The sequence below is a fragment of the Falco biarmicus genome, chromosome 4, assembly GCF_023638135.1.
Source record: "Falco biarmicus isolate bFalBia1 chromosome 4, bFalBia1.pri, whole genome shotgun sequence".
Taxonomy (NCBI): Eukaryota; Metazoa; Chordata; class Aves; order Falconiformes; family Falconidae; genus Falco; species Falco biarmicus.
In genome coordinates this window covers 86,850,627-86,874,054 of record NC_079291.1, presented here as the reverse complement: position 1 = coordinate 86,874,054, position 23,428 = coordinate 86,850,627, and the positions used below count along the sequence as shown (strand labels likewise).

General features: G+C 57.2%; 1 protein-coding gene across 1 annotated transcript in view; it reads right to left on the bottom strand.

Moving 5' to 3' along the window:
- Positions 1 to 1,554: 1,554 nt before the first annotated feature.
- Positions 1,555 to 23,428, bottom strand: part of RAB26 (RAB26, member RAS oncogene family) — a 32,815-nt gene continuing 10,941 nt past the window's right edge. The window contains exons 3-9 of the mRNA XM_056338311.1: positions 9,268 to 9,309; positions 8,298 to 8,364; positions 7,903 to 7,955; positions 5,327 to 5,392; positions 5,101 to 5,157; positions 4,568 to 4,644; positions 1,555 to 4,311 (exon numbers count right to left, since the gene is read on the bottom strand). Coding sequence (XP_056194286.1) covers positions 4,209 to 4,311; positions 4,568 to 4,644; positions 5,101 to 5,157; positions 5,327 to 5,392; positions 7,903 to 7,955; positions 8,298 to 8,364; positions 9,268 to 9,309 — 465 coding nt within the window. The 3' untranslated portion in view covers positions 1,555 to 4,208. The remainder of the gene's footprint in view (positions 4,312 to 4,567; positions 4,645 to 5,100; positions 5,158 to 5,326; positions 5,393 to 7,902; positions 7,956 to 8,297; positions 8,365 to 9,267; positions 9,310 to 23,428) is intronic.

Below are 23,428 nucleotides of genomic sequence, written 5' to 3'. Positions count from 1 at the left end.
AGCCAGCAGACCATGTCTGCTGTTACTATTCACTTTAGGGGAACCAGGACACCTTAAAACATGCTCCACTCACTTTAGAATCATAGAATTGTTTTGGTTGGTAAATACGTGATTGGGTCCAGATATGAAACTAGTCCTGCCAAGGCCACCACTAGATCGTATCCCTAAGTGCCACATCTAAACATGTTTATTACCACCAGGGATGGTGACTTCACCCCCCTGGGCAGCCTGTTCCAGGGCTGCACAACCCTTTCAGGGAAGAAGTTTTCCCCAATACCCAATCCAGACCTCCCCTGGTGCAACCTGAGGCTGTTCCTTGTGATCTGGGAGAAGAGACCCCACTCCCCCCTTGCTACAGCCCCCGCTCAGGCAGCTGTAGGGAGCGGTCAGGCCCCCTGAGTCCCCTTTCTCCAGGCTGAACACCCCAGCTCCCCCCGCCGCTCCTCACAGGGCTGGTGCCCCAGCCCCGTGCCCGTCCCTGGGGCGCTCCAGCCCCGCGGTGTCTGGGAGCGGGGGGCCCAGCACCGAACCCGGGGTCCCCGCTGCGGCCGCACCAGTGCCCAGCACAGGGGGACGGGCACTGCCCTGGGCCTGCTGGCCACACGGGTTGGGACACGAGCCAGGGTGCTGTTGGCCACCTGGGCACACTGCCGGCCCATGCCCAGCCGGCCGTCAGCCAGCCCCCCCAGGCCCTTCCCCCCAGGCAGCTCCCCAGCCGCGCTGCCCCCAGCCTGTCGCGCTGCGTGGGGCTGGTGTGACCCGTGTGCAGGACCCGGCAGCGAGCCCTGGTGACCCTCACCCAGCTGCCCTCAGCCCAGCCTGCCCAGAGCCCTCTGCAGAGCCTTCCTGCCCTCCGGCAGATCAACGCTCCCCCTCCGACTTGGTGTCATCTGTAAACTTCCCGAGGGTGTGCTTGCTCGAGGGTGTGCTCGCTCGATCCCCTTGTCCAGACTCGATAAAGCCATCACATAGGACGATAAAGCTAAAGCCATCAAACAGGACGGACCCCAGCACTAAGCCCTGGGGACACACCGTGTGACTGGTCGCCATCTGGGTTGAACTCCATTTGCCACCGCTCTCCCAAGTTTTTTATCCAGTGAGCAATGCACCCACCCAAGCCCTAAGCAGCCAGTTTCTCCAGGAGCGCCCTGTGGGAAACGATGCCAAGGGCTTTACCTGAAGCCCAGCCAGCCCCCACCCACGGCTGGGTACCCAGAGAGCAACGGCTCCTACTATTAAGAGGCTGAGGCAGAGAAGGCATGAGGGACCTCAGCCTTTTCCTCATTGTCACTGTCCCCCCGCCCCATCCAATAAAGGATGGAGCTTCTACTTAAGTCTTCCTTTTGTTGCTAATGTATTTATAGAAACATTTTTAAACTATCTTTCACAGCAGTAGCCAGATTAAGGTAATTCTTGTTGCGTGCACTGGAGCACCTGAACCCATGCTGGTAATGGAAGGTTCTAGATGGGTTCATGAATAAGCTGAGCGACGTGAAACATTAAAACAGCACAGGTGTGCAGGTTGGACAGGCGAAACACCACTGTAGCCACAAAGATTATTAAAAAAATTTATTAACAGGAATGAAAAGCTGTAAACAAGAGCCAACAAAAATGGTAAGTCGCATGTAACGCCAAATCCTCTGGCTTGTTTGAATGCACTGAACAATTAATTCTTCATCGCTTGGTGGCAGTAAACGCCCATGTAAAAAGATGCCAAATAACAGTCCGAGGAGGAGCTTTGGGGCAAGGTCAGTGTGCAGGCACTGGGAGACCAGTCCTACAGATGGGACTTGGAACTGGGAGGGATGGGGCCGAGCCTGCCTTGGAGTTTGGGTCTAATGCCACGAACGCAGCTGTGATGTCTGCTGCGGCAGAGCCAGCTCCCAACAGGCATATTTAAAGTACTCCAGAGGGCAGCATTTACATCTTCCTTATTTAAATTAGGTTTTAAATTGCATTTAGTCCCACACTGATGGAGTAAGTTGAGAGCTGTCAGCTTTTTCTTCAAGACCGGCAGGACGCAAGGCTCTCCTGCCCTGCGAGGAGGAGGGAAGGCAGCGCCCTGATGGGAGCACTGGGAAAACTGCTGCTTATCTTTGCCTTTAGGGAGGGTCCCTGTGGGGCAGCGTGTCTGCGCAGCGATGGCACCTCGGGACACCTCAGATACCTCAGACACCTCGGGACGGGGGCTGCTGCTGCACTGCTGGGGTCAGGCTGGGAAAACGCGGAGCCAAAGGCAGTCGGGGCACGGAGCTGTGCCGGAGCTGCCTGGCTGCTGTTCCCTGCCTCTGCCCGGTCAGCCCTTCCCGGCACAGCTGGGATACCAGCACACCAGTACCTAGGAAGCTCAGAACCATGGAAAATCCCTTTTTTTTTCTTAACCTCAGCCAGCCAGTGCGTGCTACGCAGCCCAGGATGGGGATGGAGGTGGCTGTAAGATAAGCAGCTATATGTAGGGACACGCTGGTCGGGCAGCAGCCACAGGAGCACAGCCAAGCTCACCAAAGCAGCTTGAAACAGCCCGTCTTACAGATTCCTGCACACTTCTTGACAGTGCCTGCCTGAAAAACTTCCAGATCCTTCCCTGTGTTCTGTTGCTACTTGCAAGCAAACTTAAAGGAGTGTTTGTAGCAGGCATTGCCACCTTTTAGAGTGGGTCAAGGTGAAAATTTCAATCAGACAATTGAAAGACTTTGTCTCTCCCTAAAACGCTATTTAGGAAAAATGCTCCATTCTCAGTAGGTTTATTTTAGGATCCTTTTTCGTACTGTTACTGTGCTGGACCCCCTTTAAGCAGTAGCTGCTCACTTCCCTGTAGCTCACCAAGGAGCTCTGAATTGCATGCAGTAGAGGGTCTTTGGCCACATCAGGAATGCAGCGCTGGAGCTAATGCCCTGAGCAAAACAAGGGGCAGGGCCACCTGAACCAACTGCTGGGAGAGCTGGTGCTTGGCTGGGGTGCTGGAGAATGTGTTATTTTATTTAAGGATGAAGGATGGGTTACATTATTTAAAGTGTTCCATTTAGGGTGGCATGGGGAGGTTCAGTGCAGCGGGTACCTGGTGTGTGTGTAATTTTCAAAGAAGAAAATGGCCAAAGGCCAAACACTTCAACCAAATTCAAATTTGTACTTAGGAGTGCAGCTTTTTTTTTTTTTTTAAAAAAAAAAAAAAAAAGCACACCAAATGCCTGACACAGACCAAAGAGGTGAGCAGTCCATTGAAGAGAGCTGGCAGGAGAGTCTGAAACCTGCAAAATCAATGCCTACAGCCTTCCCCCAGCTTTCCTCAGTTAAAAGCTGTCCCAAGAGAACTTTGGAGATATCAAAGCATTGTTGCAGTCTAAAAACGCTACCACACTTACATGAAAGTATTTAGAATAAGCTGCAATACATTAGATTTCTTCTCAATTAAAGTACTAGGAACGGCAGAACCAAAGCCTTCGCCAACCAGTTAAACATTCAGGAAATCTCTGTACAACAGGTAGGTCAGCAGGAGCTCACTCGGACAGACAGCTAAGCTCTTGTCTTCTGCAGGGGAGAGGAGAAACCTTCATCGAGGAGGTGTCTTACACCATGCGCAAGTGGGACAGACAGAAGTAAGCAACTACAAAAACGGTTACCCTGAAAACGAGCCTTCCCTGCGTGCCCCAGGCCAGGGCTCCGAGCAGCTGCCTTCCAGGTACACGGGGGGAAAAAAGGGAATTCAGGACTTTTTCCTACCCAGATGTTTGGTGGGGAGAAGGCGTTTGTTCCCCTACCTCACACCGTAACTCTTACTAACGTTAAAGATGCCCCACCGTGCTCCTGGCTGCTGCTGAACAAGCGGAGACAGCCGGGTCTACCACCTGCCGCTGCGCCGGAGGGAGCAGCAGTGAGACCCCAGCCCCCAGCAGACCCTTCCCAAACGCCCACCTCCCACCTGCATCAGGATGAGCCAGGTGGGAGCGACCGGCGAGGACAGCCAAAGGGCTCACGGTGCAGATGGATGTGATGGGGGTTCAGGGAGCAGCGCCTGGCATGTGGCTGCAGCACAGCCAGTGCCCACCCCATCCCAGAGAGCTTTTTCTGCTGCTGCTTCATTCCCCATGTCTCAGCTTACCTTCTAGGCAGATACAGACACGACAGACAGACATGCACACATTGCCCACGAGGAGGGAGCGCGGCGCACAAACACTTGGCATGAGTCTCTGTACAATGCACCGAGCGCATTAGGACCTGCAGCAGCCGGAGCCTCTCACTTCCTTCTTCACGTAGTCGTGGAGCTTGAATTTGGGCTCGTTGGGCAGCTTCATGGACCTGTGCTTCAGTTCCCTGCGGGCAGGGGAGAAATGTGTTACTCTTCTGCCCTACGCTGCCTGCCCCAGCGTGGCTGGACCCAGCTTGGTCTAGATGGTTGGCTAAAGCTCCCCTGATGAGCGATTTCTCCTGTGAGATGGCAAGGACTTGCCAGCTGAAGGTGGGAGACCAAGGAACAAAAAGGTGGGTGACAGTGCCAGCCTTTATCTCCAAGACTGCTGTCCCCACCACGGGCGAGGCGCCCAGCACAGCTGCCACACCAGTCACTTACTTTGCAATGGCTGTGAACGCTAATTCGACATTGAGGCCACTTTTTGCGCTGGTCTCCATAAAGGGCACTCCGTACTCCTGTGGGACAAGACACATCGGCGTCAGAAATGTCAGCTGGGGTGTTCCCAGGGGCTCCCAACTCGCGCCAAGCCCGATGGAGACCAGTGCCGGCCACAGGAGCTCACACCCTGCCCTGGGAGAGGAGCGCTGCCGTGGGGGCCAGGAAAATCTAGTGAGGGTTCACAGGTCGGGCACTTCTTACACAACTTGGTAAATAGTTTTGGAAGACAAAGAAGCAGCAAACGTTAGTGGAAGCTTAGAGGAGGAAGAGCAGAAGAGGAGGGACAGCAAAAGGGAAGAAAAGCAAAGTACTCCCAAGAGGTATTTTGGGCCAGACAAAACCATTTAACTGCCATTAAAGCCAGTTAACCATTTCACTGGTGTACATCACCAAGTATGCACTGGTGTGCTCGCACATCCCTGGTTAGCGCATGCAACAACTAGCTCCATTGCAGCAACGGATACCTCACGTACCTTGGCTAATTTTTCTCCATCTTCCCTTTTCACCACTCTGTCCTGGGCTGAATCCACCTGCCGACAGTAACGACAAAGAGCAATTTGGGATGATTTGAGAGGTCACCAGTAGGTGACCCCTACATCCCCTCAGACCCTCCCCCGCCTGTGGCTGCAGCCCGGCTCCATCACAGGACCACCAGGTGAGGAAGAGGAGGCTCTGGCAAAGCCACGCAGCCAGGCTCACCTTGTTCCCCAGTAGCATGAGGACCACGTCTTGCTGTGCGTATTCATGGATCTCTGTCAGCCAAGCCTGGAGAGAGACAGCCAGAGAGGGGGGTGGGCAGCAGCTCTGGAGGGAGGAGGAGGATGGGGAGCTGCCCCAGTACCGGGCACCCTCACTGGGAAAGGCTGTCGCCCCAAGCACTACCGGAGGGCGTTACGTGGACACAGGGAAGAGGGGGCTGGGGGTCAGAGGCAGAACGAAAGGCCCAGCTCAGAGCTCAGCTGTGCGGGTGGGGAGCTGCAGGCTGGGAGCAGCCGGTCCACAGCCCCCGCAATTCAGCAGCACCCTGGGGAGAGGAGCTGCCCCTGCGGATCGGCAGGAGAAGCCAGCCAGCGACCAGGCTCCGAGGACACCCTTTCCCAGAGAGCCCTGTGGGCGAGTGGGCACCCCAGGGTGCCACTGAGTCCCCGGGGACCCACTTTGCCAAGCAAAGCCAGCGCTGTGCCTGCTGACCAGGTCCCCGTTTTCAAGGATAATGCAGCCTTTCATTCTGCAGCCCACTCTGTCTGACCACAGCCGCTTGTAGGACTTCAACCCAAACTCCCCCTCAGGTGAGACAGTCCAACTGTACCTTCTTTTGGAGGATAAGGCTGAGGGTTTGCTCTGGGACGTGCCCCATGCCCGTGTCCTGCACATGCTGCCCTCGTGCTGAGCACGCTCATCCCGGCAGGCTTGAACCTGCCTCCCTGAGCCATGGGGTGACTTCCCTGCCCTCTAATCCATCCTAATCTAATCAAACCTGCCCTAATTCCCTGTAATCCCTGACCCCGCGGTGCGAGCAGCCGTTTGCTGCCTCCCGGGTGGGCAGCGCTGCTGCAGCCCGTGCCCCGGCTCCCAGTGCTGACACAGGGCTTGTGGCAAGTGCCAGGTGGTCCCCACTCCACCACCGCTCCTTGCGCAGCAGCACCCTGCATCAGCACCCAGCATCAGCACCCTGCATCAGCACCCTGCCAGCCAGGGAAGTGAGGGATGATGCAGGATTAGAGCCTGTCACGGATGACACGCAGAAGCCCACCACATGTGGACGCAGCCCTGGGACCCCATGGCAGCCCAGCTGGGCTCAGGCCACTTGGCTCCATTGATGGGCTGGTCCAAGGGACACTCAGTCACTTCTGACAAACCCTCTCGGCTCCCTCCTGGCACTGCTCCCCCTCCATCCCTCTTTCCAGCACCTTGCAAATGCCTTGGGTGCTCATTCTTCCCTGTGGGGCCGCGTGTGCCCCACGGACATCCCTCCCGTGTCCCCATGGGGCTGGGAGAGCTGATGCTGCAGGTGGGGCCACGTTACCCAGCAGTGTGAAACCTCCAAGTGATTATCAGTCTCATTGCAGCATCACCACCTCAGTGCAGACCCGCAGCCTGGTTAGCAACCAGCACTCGCTCTCCATTACGCCCGGCAGCAGATGCCTCTCCTTGAGCCAACCAGCTCCTCACAGGCTGGAAAATGCCACCACTGGCCAGTCCCAGCTTGCTGGAACCATTCCCAGTGCCAGTGACACGGGAGCAGGGTGGCAGGACTGTGGGCACAGGGCAGTGGCAGGCGCGGGGCTGCCGACAGAAGGATGCTCCAGGCATCCAGGACCAGGGAGTCAGGGGGTGGCAGATCACGGCTCCCTGCTCGGGGGTGTTAACGCCGCACAGCACCGCCTGCGCTATTGAACAGGGTGGTTTTGCAGGCGCGCAGCCTGCTCGCTGCAGACACACAGGGTGTACTCTGTGTCCAGGACATGAGCAATTACGTCCTATTCATTCAAGGCTAATTGCTCCCCGGCCTCACGGCACTGCCAGTGCTGGCGTGGGTGGCCCCCAGCAGCCACACGAGGAGGGGACTCCGAGGCCAGTCCTCCTGCTCACCTCCCCCCCCCCCCAGCAACACGGCCACGAGCAGCATTTTTTCTGCTCCCACTCCCAGATTTAACAGCCCTCTGCTCTGACACTGCTCCCCAGCACCCCTGAAGCACCCATGCGGGGGCTCAGGGTCAGCTGGGGGGGGCTGAGTCTGTGGGAAGGGGCAGGCTCAGGCAGCACAAGGAACCCCGCAGAAGCCGGCAGGAAGGGCAGGTCTGCTGGGGGCCAGGAGCATGCAGCAGGATGCGGCCTCCTCGCCTGCTCACGCCTGGCACTACGGCGGGCAGGGGCAATGCGGTGCCCAAGCCCAACCCGTTGGGACCCGAAGGTGCAGAGGAAGATGAGGGAGCATGCCACTCAGTAAAGCTGCCCATGCTCATTTACCACAGCAAGCTCTCCAGCCGGTGCTAATTACACGCAGCATTAATTTGCTGGTGAAGTGAATGTGTCACCCCTTTTCTTTGCTAAGAAAGGGAAAACCTTCTCCACCTGTCCTCTGGTGTCCTTGTAGGCAGACCCACCGTGAGACAGGTGCTCGGCATGAACTACAGCCCTTCTGGAAACAACTGTGGCTCTGACCCCCAACATGTGCCTCCTGCAGCACGTACCCCTGCCCAGCGCTGACCCACTGCGACCCAGCCCGTTGCAGGCGAGGGACACGCGGCAGGCGCTGGGGCGTGCTGCCGTACCTGGATGTTGTCGAACGACGCTTTGTTGGTGACATCGTAGAGGAGGAGCAGGGCTGCAGAGAGAGGGATGGAGCGTCAGTGCCAGTGCTGGGCAGCAGCACGACCAAGCCCATGGCTCAGCACCAGCTCTGTGCCCCTCCCCCACTGCAGGTCATGCCTGGGGATGTGGTTTTAAAGCCCCGCTGAGGTCCCTGCTGTAAAATCTTAAGCAACATGCTTAAATCTACCACAGGGAATGCCTTAAACTCCCAGTGTTTGCACCTTGACATGCAGAGGCTCCTCCATCCTTGACGGCTGCTCCCTACGGGGAAACCACTCCAGTGATTGCCGACTCACCTGGCCTGGAGTGGTGGCCCGGGGCCCTGAGAGCCGGGAAGCGGGGTGGCCGTGCTTACCATGGGCATCGCGGTAGTAGGCATGGGTGACGCTGCGGAAGCGCTCCTGCCCGGCCGTGTCCCAGATCTGGAAGGCAGATGGGAGCAGAGGGGTCAAGCCACGACCCGCCGCTGGGCGGGCAGAGGGACCGCCCGGCACCAAAACCAGCACCAAACCCAATGGCACGGTGCAACCCCAGGAAGCTTCTTCAGCCTTTTGCTTCTAGGGAGAGTAATAGGAAAAATGACAAGTGGAACAAATATTGAAGCAGCACCTCCTTGCTCCTCAGCACGGGGAGACGATGGTGCGTGGCAAAGGGCTCCCGACATGTTCCTTAATCGAAAAATCCATCTAGCAGATGGATGTGTGGGGACTCGTTAATTTAATTTATCAGTTTTTAATGCAGCAATACATTTGCAGAGTGCTACGGTGGTTCTCAGAGGAAGATCAGCGCTAATGTCTTTATTGAGCTCCGGGCAAAGGGGTCAGAGAAACAGTTGGGTCTCAGGGGGGGCCGGAGCCGCTCTGGCTGGGGGCGGGGGGACACAAAACCTGCTGTGTGTCCTGCAGGCTGGATGCAGGCTGAGCCGGGGATGTGGATCCCTTCGGAGGATCTCCATCCCTCTCACCATCCTCTGGCTCTCCCAAAGCAGAAGCCACCTGGAAACGCCGGGCAAACCCCGCAGGTGCTGCTCTGGGCTCACCGACTCCAGCTGCAGTCACCGAGCAGTGAGGGGGCAGGGGGGCCGGGACGGGGGTTGCCATGATCCGACCAGCTCCCAGCTGGCTCCTGCCGAGGGGACAGAGCAGCTGAAACAGCTCATAAGGCTGTCCTGGGGTGGGAGAGGCGAAGGCAAAGGATGGAGATGGGGAACCTGCTTCTGGGGTGCCTCTCTGCCAAGGGGCTTTGGCCAGCCCCAAAACACCCAAGGAGGGGGGACGGACGGCGGGGGACGTGAGGGAGCTGTTACTGGGGCCACAGGGACGTACCTGCAGCTTCACCTTCACTCCATCCACCGTCAGCACCTTATTCTGAAAGAGAAGGGAAAGGCTGGTGAGGGGCAAGCATGGCTGTGGGATGCCGAGGACCCTGGGGAGATGCACACCCCGGCCCCCATCCCAGGCAGCATTTCCTCCCAAACCCTCGGGCTGAACTCCCCTCCCCGCTTTTTAAACTCGCATACATCGGTCCCGGTGCCTGTTGGAGACATCTGCACCCTGGCCCAGCCAGAAGCTCATTCCCTGCACCCACTGCAAGCTACAGATCTGTTTGGATACTTAAACCCTCGCGTCTGCAAGGCTGATTTAGTGCAGCGTGCGGCTCGGGCTAGAAGACCTCTGGCAATAAATTAATGAGCACCAGCATCCCATCTTAATGGCCTTCAAAAGGCACAGCCAACTACTCCATATTCCGTCAGCAACTTAAAAATAACTCCTCTTCCTGCCGTTTATACTCATTTTTCTCTCCATGAGCACTGGTTTCTCTCTGTTTTTGTTCCCCCCACACTCACAGTTTTGCTTGTTTTTAGCAGGAAAGGTGGGAAGGAGGAGATGCCCCTCCATGCTGCCCTGCGGGGCTTTCCCCGAAGCCAAGGGATACTTGGGAGCACCAGGAGCTGCCCCGCAGAGCAGGGAGCAGCGTGGGGCCGTGGCGGGGAGCCCATCGTGCCCCTCTGGGTGGCTGTGCTGGCCAGCAAGGGCAGGGAACAGATCCTGACTGTGTCACAGAGCGACTGCCAGCCTGACAAGCTGCAGCAGGCTCTCCAAATACTAATCAAACGCAATCCTAAAGATCCAGCGGTCCCTGGGGAAGGAGCAGAGAAAAGATTAATTTGCCTGCTAGATCCACAGAAATTAGCACAGTAATTAGTAGGACGTGATGAAAACACAGCCAGGGAACAGCGCACCAGTGGGACGGGGCAGCTGTTTGCTGCTCTGGTGATGACCAGTTTAAATCCCATTTACTCCACAGCAGGCACATGGCCATGGGATGGCCAGGACTACCCAGAGCCTGGCTGGGCTCCACCAGCTTGGCCCTGCTCCCTGCCTTCCCCAGCACCGACCGGCAGGAGCACGGGCTCTGCCCTGGCTCACAGCCCCCAGCACTGGCCACACCACCAGCTCCAGTGCCACCAAAACCCTCCCAGGCAAACGGCAGCACACGTGTGCCGGGAGCCAGCCCCACGCATCCCATGCCACTCGGCACCAAGTACCAGGCACCTTGGGATGCTGGTGCCCAGCATCACCCCACCAGGACGGTGCCGGTGAGGGTCCTGTTGCTGTTTTGATGTCTTTAACTAGGGCAGAGGGAGCATCTCGGCTCTTGCACATCTACACTCACCAAACAGCGAGGATACGGGCGAGGAGGAGAGGGCAGGAGTGAGCCAGAGTGCTAAATTTACAGTCTGCTAAAGCAGGCGCAGGGGAGACGATCACGGTTTATAAATACCTTCAAAAGCAACAACTGAGACGAGGGAGCAAAGTGATTCACAGCCTGGGAGCGGTAAAAATAGGCAGCCAGGCTGTGGGGTGGGAGAGCCAAAAAGCACTCGGGGAGCCAGCTGGGGGCTCGGGACTGGCTTGTCGTGCCCCATGCACAGACCTGAGGCTTTGCCCAGGGCACGAAGCCGGGGCTGCTGAAGGCTCAAAGTACTTTGAACCGAGGGTTCCCACTGCCACGAGGTACTCACCGGCCCCTCGGCACGCCAGCTCCTGGGGGAGCACGGCCACGAGCCATCCCTGGGGTGGAAACACAGGCCACAGTGAACGCTGCTGAGAAAATCCAAGCAGAGGAGCACACCAGCAGACAGAACCATGCTGCCGGGCAGCCGTTTTGTGGGTGAGACAGGGCAGATTTACTTTCTGCAGAAGATCTGCTGTCTGAGCTCAGCTTGTCCCCCAAAACACCGGGTCCTGCCTGCAGGTCCTGGTGCCGCAGTGCTGGCACATGCCGTGAGGCACAGGGCTGGGAGCCCTGGGCTCTGCACGGTGCGATGCTCATCCAGATGCTGTCCCCCACCAGTGGCAACCAGCTGCCAAGCCACCAGCCGGGGACCATGCCAGGGGCTGCAGAGGGTGGAAAACACTCTGCATTTCCCCACTGGCCCCAGAGCTGCTCTGGATCTCAGCACAAGCACCAGCAGCCCCCACAGGTGACAAGGACACTTGGTGTGATGGTTGATGACAAGGGACAAGGACACTAGGAGCTTCACATCAAAACCAGCACCAAACAAGTGCCCTTCCCTGCACAGCCCCACCAGCACCTCCACCTCGGAGGAGAGTGCGCACCCAGGGGTGGCTGTGCCAAGGTGTGTGGCCGTGTCCCCAGTGTGGCCATGTTCCAGGGGTGACCAGCCAGTGGGAGCCAGGGGGAGGGAGGGAGAACATGGCCCCAGCCCTGAGCATGGACCAGCCAAGCCCAACAAAACACCAGGTGAGCAGCCAAAAACGCTGAAGCTCTGATGCTGCACCTCATGCACTGACCTCCACTTTAGGAACTTAATTAACAGTAAAGCTGGCAGCAGCAGGATTCATACTAATTGCGACTGACCTACATTCTAGTGGGGGGAAATGCTCAAACCTAATTAAAGCCTGCACGTGGACCCAGGTGCTGCTGGACCAGGCTGGGGAAAAAAAATGGATTCCCCAGGGTCTGGGTGTGGAAGAGAGCAGTGCTTCAGGGTGAGCAGTTGCAGAGATACTCCTGCAGGCAGCGGCCACAGCCAGAGCAGCAGCTCCTGCCTGCACCCCTGCCTGTACCCCTGCCTGCATCCCTGCCTGCCCCTGAGCACAGGGCAGCTGCAAAACAGCGGTGAAGAAGGCGAGCAGAAGGTGGGAGGAGTGGGGTGGGAAAAGGCAGGGGCTGCCGTCAGCAGCACACAGCAGCTCCCGCCAGTGCCACGTGAACCAGATGCCCAAGTCTTCCCCCACACCACGGCTAATAAACTTTCTAGCTTCCAATTATTACTGGTTTTTTTCAAGGAGCTGCAGTTCAATTCCATGCTCACAGCCCTTCAAAGGCACAGCTGGGGGGTTTAACTACCAATAAGCATCCAAAGACAAAAGACTTATGTGTGTCAGTGCAGTGAAACATGAAATACACTGCCAGGCCCAACAGCAAGGAGAGCGGTTGTGCTGCTCAAGGTTCATTCTCAATCTTGCACAGTTTAACATAATAGAGGTAATACTCACAGCAGGCCACCCGCTACAAAAGCGGGCAGGAAAGCCACCCCCACAACTCAGCTCTGTTGTTGCCCTTCACAATTTCAGTTTTTAATGTGTCCTTTTTCCTGGGGAGTCAACAATGTTATTAAAATATCTTCTAGCAGGGGATGCAGTAGAATGCCTGGAGTGCCTTTGTCGAAGGAACATGATGCTCGTAAGTTAAATAATCCTCAGGACGTCAGATAAATAAAGCTGGAACCTTACAGATGCAGGAAAAATTAAATTGCCAAGTGCAGATGGTCCTCAATTAAGAGCAGCATTAGCAACACACCAAGGGCACTGCTGGCTGCAGCCCTGGCGTGATCCCGCCCCAGCGACTGCACAAGAGCAGCGGGTCAGAGGCAGAAAGGAGAGAGCAAAGGTGCCTGCGGTGGAGCAAAACCTGCTGCTCCCTGAAACACGCACCCTGCCATGGACGATGCTCCCACCCAAACCACTGCCCCCACTGCCGGGCTACTGCCCTGCTCGGCTCTCCAGGCACTGCTGAGTGGCTGCACTTTGGGTAATGCCGCTCCCCTGGTGCTGGTGAACCTCACCGGGAGCAACCGGTGCCTCCCGGCACAGCTGCAGGCGCCTGAGCCCACACTGGTGAAAACTATAACCCAGGGTCAGCAACCGCATGACAGCCTGGCCTCCCCCAAGCTTTTCCACGCATTAACTCATTAATTAAAAGCCTTAAAAATTAAATTGGATACATGGATTAGCTCACTTCATAATTAATCTGACAAATGGAAAGCTGCTGGCTGACATCATTCAGGCTCCAACCAGGGGAGCCCCTCACCTGGCTCCCCGGCGCCTCTGATGGGTGCTGGCTCCAGCGATGCTGCCTAGGAGCACCCACCAGCACCCACCCCCCAGAGCATCCCCCATGCGGGTGGGTGCTGCTCAGATGGCACATCCCAGGCACAGCCACATAGGAGCGAGAGGAGATGGGCAGCGCTGGGGGCCTGGCTGAGGGACCGCGGTGCGCCCAGCCCGCAGCCCCGCTTCTCCCCAAACTGTTGGCGTTGTTGCCTGGAAAGGAGGAGAGGAGAGGAACCCCGGGGCTGCGGGGTACCAGCAGGGGTGAGGGTACCCGTCCCTGTCGCTGCTGCCAGGGGCTGCAGCTGTGCCAGTGCCTGTGCCGCAGCAGGCTGATCCCCAGTGCTGGCGGGGGTCTGGCCCCTGGCCACCTCCATCTCCACTTTTATGATGGAAAGAAAAAAACCCCGCCAAATGTCATTAGTGTGCTTTGGAGGCAGCCCCTGCGGCCAACCAGGGGCGAGTTCCTGCAAAAAGGGGAAAAAATTGCATTAGCGAAAATACATCAAACCTGACCGAAGGCGACTGGGCACTGGCTGGGTTAATTAGCGGCAGTAACGGCTCTGCTGTGGGCTGTGGGGCTGGCAGTGCCACCACTCAGCAAACCTCACCAGGGTGCACACTGTCAGGTCCCCATCGCTGTGGGGAGCGGGCAATACTTTGGGCATCCCTTTATGTTAGGAACCCAGGAAAAGAACTGCAGCACAGCAGGGGCGAGCTGGCTGAAGGGACGCTGGGGGACCCCAGTCCTGTGCCAAGGCAGGACCTGGATCCAAATTCCCACTCGGCAAAGCCCAAGGAGCCCCTGCCTCTGTGTGCACAAAATGCTCCTGTGCTGGGAGGAACTGCGCTGCAGTTGTGATGGGGCTACAGCAGACAGACAAACACCACCTCCAAAAGTGGCTGCAAAAATAGATTAAGGATCGATGTGGAAATCTGCCCAAACCAGCAGGACACTGCATTAAATTTGCTCACTAAAACCCTGAAGTTTTCCCACATACGTGTGTGCCACTGCCAGCAAGCTGGTCCTAGTGGCTCAGCATCTTCTCCAGCCACAGCAGCCTGGCTCAGGGACAGCCCGGCCCCTCGCCAAGGTCAGGGCTCCAGAAGCAGCCCCCCTTTCTGCTCCCTTGCTACAAGCAGGTCTGTAAAACCTTGGTCCCTCAAAATTAAAGGAGCCAAATTGGGTGATTTTTGAAACTGAAAATGAGAACATTTCATTTTCATTTGAGAAAACAAAAAAAAAACCACCAAACCACCAAAATGCAACCCCAAAACAAAACCAAACTGGCCAACATAGCCTGCCCAGAGGGGGGGTGCTGGGATGCTAGGACACGGGTCTGCCTCGGGTATGGACCATCCGAGCAGGCTCCACTGTGGAGCTGGAGCTTCTCTGAGTCTCCAGCCATGCATTATTTACAGCCTGGGTACAACCCCGGCATGGCACAGGGAGGACGACAGCAGCTCAGCACGAGCCCAGGGCCCCCGGGGGGGCACCCGGCAGGTTTGGCCTCTGCACCCCCAGCTGCGGGCTTCAGCAGCTGCACCCGGCAGCCCGGCACGGTGCCAGGGCGAGCACCACGCACGGCCATGCCCAAGGCCACCACAGCGAGCCCGACCTCCAGGAAAATGCTGCCCGGGGCTTTTGTTGGTGCCACTGCCCCGGCAGCAGCTGGTTTTAAAACCTCCTGTTATTGCTGCTTGGGGGGTACCCGAAGGGATGAGAGCGGGAGGTGATATTGCTTGAGGACCAGCACTTCCGAAATCATGATCTGTTCAGCAAGACAATCAGTAACCAGGAATAAATATTTAAGTTTCAGCAACCATAAGCAGAGACCAGAGCAACAAGAAAGCAGCGCTAAGCTCTTCTCTTGACTTCGCACAGGATTTCAAAGCCCGGTATGGCAGGGCTGCTCATGGTGCAGTGCACGCATTCCTCCTGCCACGAAGCACCTCGCTGGAGCATGCAGCCAGCCCACCACCCCCAGCTCGGGAAAAACCCTTTTCAGAAGCACATTCCCTGCAAGAGAGGGGAGAGAACAGCCTGGCACGGTGCTGGAGCCTGCGGAAAGCTGCTGGGGATGGGGAGAGTGGGGCAGGGACGCGATATGGATGCAAGGATGTGCCACGGTGTGGCTGGATGTGGCCCTGCTCCAGCCGTTCTGAGTTCCACTGGAGAATGGCCCAGGTACTGGGAAACATCTTCAGTGATCACCCTCCTCCTCAGCTGCGGAGCAGCTGTCCCATCATCAGCAATGTGCCCAAGCAGCCCTGCACGCATCCTTGGGGACGCCTGGGGAGACCCGGGGAGGCAGTGCACCCCACCACGGCTCCCTGTGCCTCGTCCCATAAATCCTCTGGCCACAGAGAAAACCTGACCATTCATCTTCCAGGGCAGGTGATTAATTTCCTCAGCAGCTCTGTGCATTTGCACTCTGCAGCTAAGAATAGAAACTTCTGACTTGTTTTTTTTCCCCCCAGGACTTGCACACTCCTGCCTGCAGCAGAGATGCTCCAGCACAGCCACGGATTCCCGGTGCCAAGATCCTTTCAGAAACGGTAGCGTGTCGGTGCTCACCGCTCAGGCCAACAGCAGACCCCACAAAAAGCAGACTAACGTGGCACCTTGCAGCAGACAGCACTTCTGGTCTGCTCTGCTGCTGGAGCTGGCCCTACATGCCCTCCATCCTCCTCCTCCGAGGGGTCACCCCACCGTGACCCCTCTCCCGCTGCATGCCGGGTTCTGGCCAGGGCACAACCATCCCCACACGCTGCAGGCGAGGTGGGAGAAGCCACAAGCTCTGCCCTGTATAAATCACCCCAACCTGCGGTCTCCAGGTGGGCACAGACCCTCTGCGTGCCCTGCAGAGCCCCTCGCCTCCATGGGCAGCGCAGCCCCTTCCCCTCACCCTGTGGCACTCAGCGAACCCTGAGGGACATCTGCAGCACTAGTCTTTGTCAAAAGCCAGCCATGTCCACTACATTAAAACACTATTAACATCTCCCTGGCTGCCAGCCCTGCAGGAGATAAGAGTCAAGGCTCTTGTTAGAGCAGACACACTGAAGAATTAGTGACTTATCATCTTCTGTTCACATCAGTCTGCAAATAAAAGGTTTTTCTGGCAAGAAGAGAACCCTGTCTTAGGGACAGATTAGAGGTAAGAGGATCTGGTTAGGATCATGGATTTCAAAATAAAGTCAGGCTCTGCTTCTTGGCATTGCCCGTGGCAGCCGTGTCCTGCAGCCAGCCAGCTCCCGGCACTGGTGGAGCCGAGTGGGGTGGGTGATGCTTCACTCCCCAGCCTGGCTGCTCCCCTGAACAGCAAGGAGTGTGCCTGGGATGACCAAGGGCACAGTTCCTTCGAGTAGGCACAGCCAGACCAGGCTCAGGCTAGTGACGCTTTTAAGCCCGACAGGCAGGAGACGTGGCCGTGCGAGGCTTTCAGACGTCCCCGCCACGCTGGGGCGAGCCTGTGCCCCCAGCCCCACAGGCAGCTAGGGAAACTGGGGCTTCCACCCTTAAAAATCCACAAGACAGGATCTGCTACGGCTGCCCTGGAGACCAGCCACACCACCAAAAAGGAGCAGGCAGAGGAAGGCTGCAGCCCATCCCTGCAGCTCCCGGGACCTCGGGTCCCGGCATCGGATGGAGCCCACAGCTGCATCCCCCCTCCCCACCTGGGGCCAGGCTGTGGCAGCTCCCCCACCACCCTGGGCTGCATTACTCACCCCTTCCATCTCTTTTTTTTTTTTTTACTTTATAATAGAAGAGATATTTTTAAAATTATTTGTGCTTACTTCTAAACCAGGCCGCCTTGGAAACAAAGGGGGCAGCGATGGCTCACGCAGACCTGTGCCAATGCCGAGAATAAGTAACGTGGCGCTCAACGTATTTATCTTCATTTTCTTCATCAAGGACATACTGCACTGCAAAGCGGAACAGGAATCTCTACAGAGCATTTATTGCGATATCATTTCTCATTTACAGCAAACACAGCGCCTGTCAATGCCGTGAGAATGAAAAATAGGTCATCAATTACTGTTATATGGGGAATTGTTTAATCTGAGGGGGAAATAAAGCCTTGCACAAGTTTTACGATCTTAAAGGCCTTTTCCAACCTAAACAACTCTACGTCGAAGAAGCCAGTCCTTGTGCCAGAAGTGCCGTTGTACCCAGCACTCCCACCCCAGCTGCCTCACTGCTCACCGGCCTCCCACCCTGTGCTTCACACTTGCCACAGCCCCGGTGACCACAGCCAGCCACGGGCTATGCACCCTGGCCCCACATCCTCCATCCTCCGCCACCTCCAAAGATGATAAATAGGACGATCCCTGCAGAAAAGCCACCCCAGAAAGGAGGGGACGTGATCTCAACTCAGCCTAGTTGTGTCCAGCCACAGGGTCCCAGGAATTGCATTCGAGCCCTGCACCAGCTGCCTCACTTCCATTAGGAAAGATTAATTTTTCCTGGTGTTATGCTTGGTCCAAGCATTTACCATTTGGCTTATCTCTGTCTAAAGAATATCATAATTTGGTTTTGGAGTTACAAAAGCAGCCCTCTGGGCAGCCCTGCCTGCCCTCGGTGTGATCCTGGCTATAAAACACAGCTCTCCTGGAGGCAGTGGGGTCACTGTGGTGGGAGGAAAATGCTGCTGAGAAAGGCTCGGCGCTTCCAGCCACCAGGATCTGCCGTGCACGGTGCAGCATGGTGTGTGCAATTAGCTGTACCTGTACCTGCAGGTTACAGGGCTTCTTCATATCAGAGGGACGGCACCTAAAGGGATGGAAACCTGCCCAAAGTTTCAGAGAAGATTTTTGCAATCCAATTAAAAAAAAGTCAGGTCTCAATATCCAGCAGCAAACATCCTGGCAGCATCTGGCAGTAACACAGCATCTTCTGCAGGCAACATTGCAAAGAGCATTATTGAATAGCACTTGTCATCCCTAAAAAAAATAAAAAATAAAAAAAAAATTCCCCAAAAACCTGACAAACGAATCTGTAGCTTTTTATCACACACATGCACACACATCCTTCAGCTGCAGCCAAGGCAGACAGCTCCTGCTGCACAGCAAACCCGAGTCCAGCTGCAAAGGATGGAAGGAAAACAGAGTAGCTGAACAACTGTAATGGGATTTTCTAAAGTCCGCAAGAGTCCAGTGAGCGCCAGGGAACGGCACATGTCAGGCCTTGGTGCTCATGGACGCCCCAGCCCATTTCTGTCGCGGTGCAGCAGCTCCTGTGCACGGGGCAGGGCGGTGGCAGCAAGGGCTGAAGCGCGGTGAGCCCTGGCCCCCTCCCCACAGCACAGGACCGCCCCTCAGCCCTGTGGTTTCTTTCCAAAGTCCAAGTGACCAAACCAACCCTAAAACTAGCACAGCTCCTGCTGGCAAACTGACACCCTAAGTGCAGACGTTCCCCAGAAAACACCAGATGAAAATCTGCAGAGAAGCGTGGGCAGCCCCTGTCACCGCAGGGTCACTGTCACCTTTGCATGCTGGACGTGCTGACCGTGCTGTGCCGGCACGCTCACACCAGGCCGAAACGTGCCCTGGAGACAGCGAGGTGCTGAGGAAGCGTGGCACGCTCGGCACAGCGCCAGCACTTCCACGCTGCGCTGCCAAAACCACCCCAGTCAGGCAAACCAGTCTGGTTAAACCAACACCAGTGGTTGTGCTCCCAGCACCAGGCAAGGCTGTGCCGGGCAGCAGAGCACGGCTGAAAGCCAGGACCGTGCGGGGCAATCACCCGGGGAGGTGAAACAGCCGGAATCCTCCCACTACGGGCACCGGGCGATGCGGGCGGCAGCACCAGGCTGGGAGGGCAGGGCAAGCGTGCTCCCGGACAGCCAGGCGCTGCTGCAGGCACAGGCGCTGGCAAATAAAACGGAACCAAAACCCACACACAGGTGCCTCTGGTTTTTTGTTGGACCAGGGAGATCCCTCAAAACGCTCGACTGCAGCCAGCAACTCAAGCCAGAGTGGCCAGTCCTCCAGAGAGGATTCCCATGTCTGTGCCGAGCCGCAGGGCTGATTCCCTGAAGAGTCAGCCGGGCCCCGGGGCTGCACCGCTCCCCACTCCCCTCCCTCAGCAAGACCCCCGGCACTGCCAGCCCACCGAGCCTTTGCAAGCGGTTTGACCTCATGCGTGTATTATTCAGGAGGGAACAACACATCTGCCATGCATTAACGCTTGCTCGGGAATTAAGTTATTTTAGGCATTGTCAAGTACTTCTCACATTAATTCATGCACATTTATCAGTGCAGCACATTAATATATTTAAGAAAGTTCGGGCTGAACTGCAATCCTACTTGCCAAACCGCGGCCCTGCAGGGAGCTGCCTCGCTGAGCTGCGATCTACCCTGAAGCAAAGGGGTACGGCACGCACCCCTGTTGGGGCAAGACCCAGCTCTCCAAGTTCAGCTCCTCATCACTAAATTGAATGCTCTCAGTGCTGTGCACCATGGCACAGGACCACGGCTGGCACCGCTCTTTGATTTTTGTGCATGTTCTGCATCCCGGAGCGGGGTGATGCTGCAGGAGCTGGTCCCTTCCCAGGAAAGGTGCTGCAGCAGAGTGCCAAGCACAACGCTCAGGCCTGGGAGTGCTTGTCCCCTGCAGCAGATCATGGTCCAGCGCCGTTGTGCTGGCACATTTTGGGTGTTTCTAGCCCTGCAGCTCTCTTGGGTCAGCAAAGCCTGAGGAGAGGCAGCAGCAATGAGCATCCCAGCACATGCTGCTGTTTAGCCGAGCACCACGTACCTACTGCAGTGACAGCAGGGACAGGGAGAGAGGACGGTCTCCTTCTTTTATTCCCCCTCCTCACAACACAAACCTCTGGTCTGGGGCAGAGAAAAGTGGGGTCACCCCTCTTAGGGCTCTGGCTCCCCCAGTTCTGCCACTGCTGTTTGCTGCTGTGCCTGCACCATGGCAATGTGCTGCAGGGATGCCCCACAGAGATGCTCCATGGCAATACACTGCAGGGATGGGCTGCAGGGATGCCCCGTGGCAAGGCACCACCGGTATGCACCACGAGGATGCACGGCAGCACCCCTTCTCCCAAACACAGTGCAGCAGGGTTCACTGGGAAGCAATTCCCAGCCCTGCCCTGGTCCCATCACATCAGCCACATTTTCCGAAGCCATGTCGGCAAACTGGCAGGTCTAGGGAAGGAGTTGGGGAAGGAGCCTCCTGAGTGGGAGGACAGCGTGCCTGTGGGGCTCAGGGCCCAGCACCGTTCAAGCCGCTCAGGGCTGGCTTCAGGTCGCGTCTGCCTCGGCACTTAAAGGAAAAAGAAAAGCCCACTCATCTTAAACCTGGGATGCGTGATCTCCCGGGAACGCTTTTCTTTCCGAAAGCACTGACTCACGGGAGCCCAAGGAAGCCCACACCCACAGCGTGACGGCTTGAGATGCTGCACAGCCCCGACCCCACTCCCTCCACACCCCATGAGCACCCAGCACCCCATGGCCCCTCAGACCTTATGGAAACACCCAAGAATGCACAGTCAGCAGAAAACAAATGCAACTGGTGATGGCTGCCAAGGGTGGCATGGCACAGCCGTCACAGCACTGGGGTCCCCCTCCCAGCCCTGCCCTGCTGCTCTGCCCAGCCTGGAGGGGCTAGCGCTGCCATGCTGGTGCCACGGGGGTGCACGGGCACACGGCACGGTGGGCTCGCTCCCAGAAAGCCGCAACCCTACCAACCCAGCCGCTGCCAGTCCTTCCCCGAGGCTGGCACAGCTTAGGGCTGCGTGGGCTGGCCGGCGCTGCTGCCAAAACCCGCGCCGCGCTCTAAAAATTGACACTGAGAGTAGCAACAATCCCTCGGTGTTTCCGCTGAGGCACGTGGCAAACGGGGCAATGCCGAACACAGTGAGCCGGCGGGGGCTCTGCAGCCAGTGGGGTGGGAGGGCAGGTACCCAGCCACGCTGGCGAAATGATGCCATCAACCCCGGAGAAACAGCTACCGCCCTGCAGCCCCCAAGAGCTGTGTGCTTAAGACTGGGGGGGGAGTAAACCCAAACAAATGAAAGCCCAGCCATCTGGCTGCACAAGTAGTGGGAAGGGCTCCCTGTGCACCCAGGAAAGGGACTGGACTGACCCTGCACCACCTGGGGCACTGAACCCCTGTTGCAGGATGGATGCTCATCCCAGGACCAGCCCCCTCCAACAAGGGGCTCCCCAGAGAGGGTCTTTGCTACAAACACCGCAGCACCGAGACTGGGCTGAATTATTCATCCAGCCATGAAAGTTGTGTTTTTCTTAGTCACAGGCTCAGAGGAAGCAGTGAGGCACAGAGGCGCTGGCGGGGACCTGCTGCCGTCGAGTGGCATGAGGGAAGCAAAACCCGGCAATTTGGATCAAATTCAGCATCACTGTCCAACAGAGGGAACGGTCATTGCCAGTGGGGGTCTGAGTTCACCGTGGGCGCTGGGACTCCCTGGATGCCTCCAGCAGCCTCCTACACTTGGCTTTGGGGGGAAGAAAAAAAAATTAAAATCATTAACAGGGAGTTGTTTCAAGGTTGAGAGCAAAGGGCACAGGCGTGCCGACACCAGCTGCTCTCCCTGGCACTACCAGGAGCCGAGGTCGGTCCAGCCCCATTATCGAGGAGGAGCAGGAGCATCGGCGCTGGGGCAGAAGCCCTCGCTCCTGGCACACATCGCACACGGCGGCGGCTCACTAATAACCACGTTAATGCCATAAAATGATGCGCGTCGGATGGCGGTGGCGGGGGGGGGGGGGAGGGGGGGGCAGCCGCACGGTTGCCGTGGCAACGTACATTCGCACAAGCAAAGCTGGAGAAGCCAAAGCCTCCATTTCCCCAGCGTGTCACTTGGACCCAGAACATCACGGCTTGGCAGGGAGAAGGGGAACATCCCGAGACACGGGCAGGCTGGAACAGGGCTGCCGAGGGCTGGCTGGCCACAGGCAGGCCGCTCCACAGCATCTGACCCAGGCAGGTCTGGCTGCACTGATGCAGCTGGGCACAGCTCCCCTCCTTTCAATAAATTAAATACAAAACCCCCACGCAAAATGAAACAAAGCCTGTCCAGGTGTTCACAACAGGACCGGCTGCATCCTCAGAAACGTGCTGCTGGCCTTACAGCCCCTAGAAGACAAGCTTTCCTGCCTGCTGACCCACCTGCAGGCAGCACTGACCCCAGACCACAAACCCCCTCCCCAGGCTGAAACCCTGAAGCAGCACCGAGGCCCCCAGACCTTTGTCAGGCTTCTCCCTGCCCCGAGAGCCGTGGACAGGGGGTAACGGGCATCACCCTTTAAAGCAGAAGGGCCACAATCTCCCAACACATATCAGTTATGATGAGGGAAAAATACTTTTTCCAATGCAAGCATAAAGATTTAATATTTGCTGTTGCTTTTGAGAGGTTCTCCAGTTCTTCAGGGCAATGACTCTGATAGAAAATGCTGTACGCCTCTGTTAGACTACCAAAGCGGCACCGCTCCGCTGGAGACCCCTCGCCCGGGGAGCAGGAGCAGCCCCACCTCTCCGGGATGCAGCCAGCAGCACGTACAGCGGCACCGCGGCTTTGCTCCCCTTCTCACTGGGCTGTGCGTGGGGCCCCACCAACAAAATGTTTTGCTTCCAAGGGCTCTGCAGGTATACGAGCCCTTGATCCCTAAATTTCCCCATTGCCATAGGAACACCGTCCCCCCACTGCCAGCCAAGGACAAGAGGACAACTGCCCAGACACACACCATGTGGCGGCTCCTTCCACCATGAACACAGCTCCAATCCTCTTGGATGGGATTGTTTTTTCCTTTTTTTTCCCACCTGGCACTTGCTGTTCCAGGCTTTGGAGCAGCCGATTGCTGCCCTTGATTTGCCATGCTGATGCTCAGCGTTACCACTGCAGAGCCCAACAAAAGCCCCATGGGTGGGACTGACCTGGCCCCTACCTCCACAGCTCATGTCTCTGCAGCCTTTGCAGACATGAGGAGGAAAGCGGTTCCTTGGGAAGAGGGTGAAGGGGTTTCAGGGAAGGATGATGCACAGTCAGCACCTGGTGAGCTCGGCAGGCACAGCTCACCCTGCACCAGCATTTCGGGACATCCCGCTGCAGCCCTTCCCAGCACTGCCAAACCCGGGGCTGGCACATCGCTC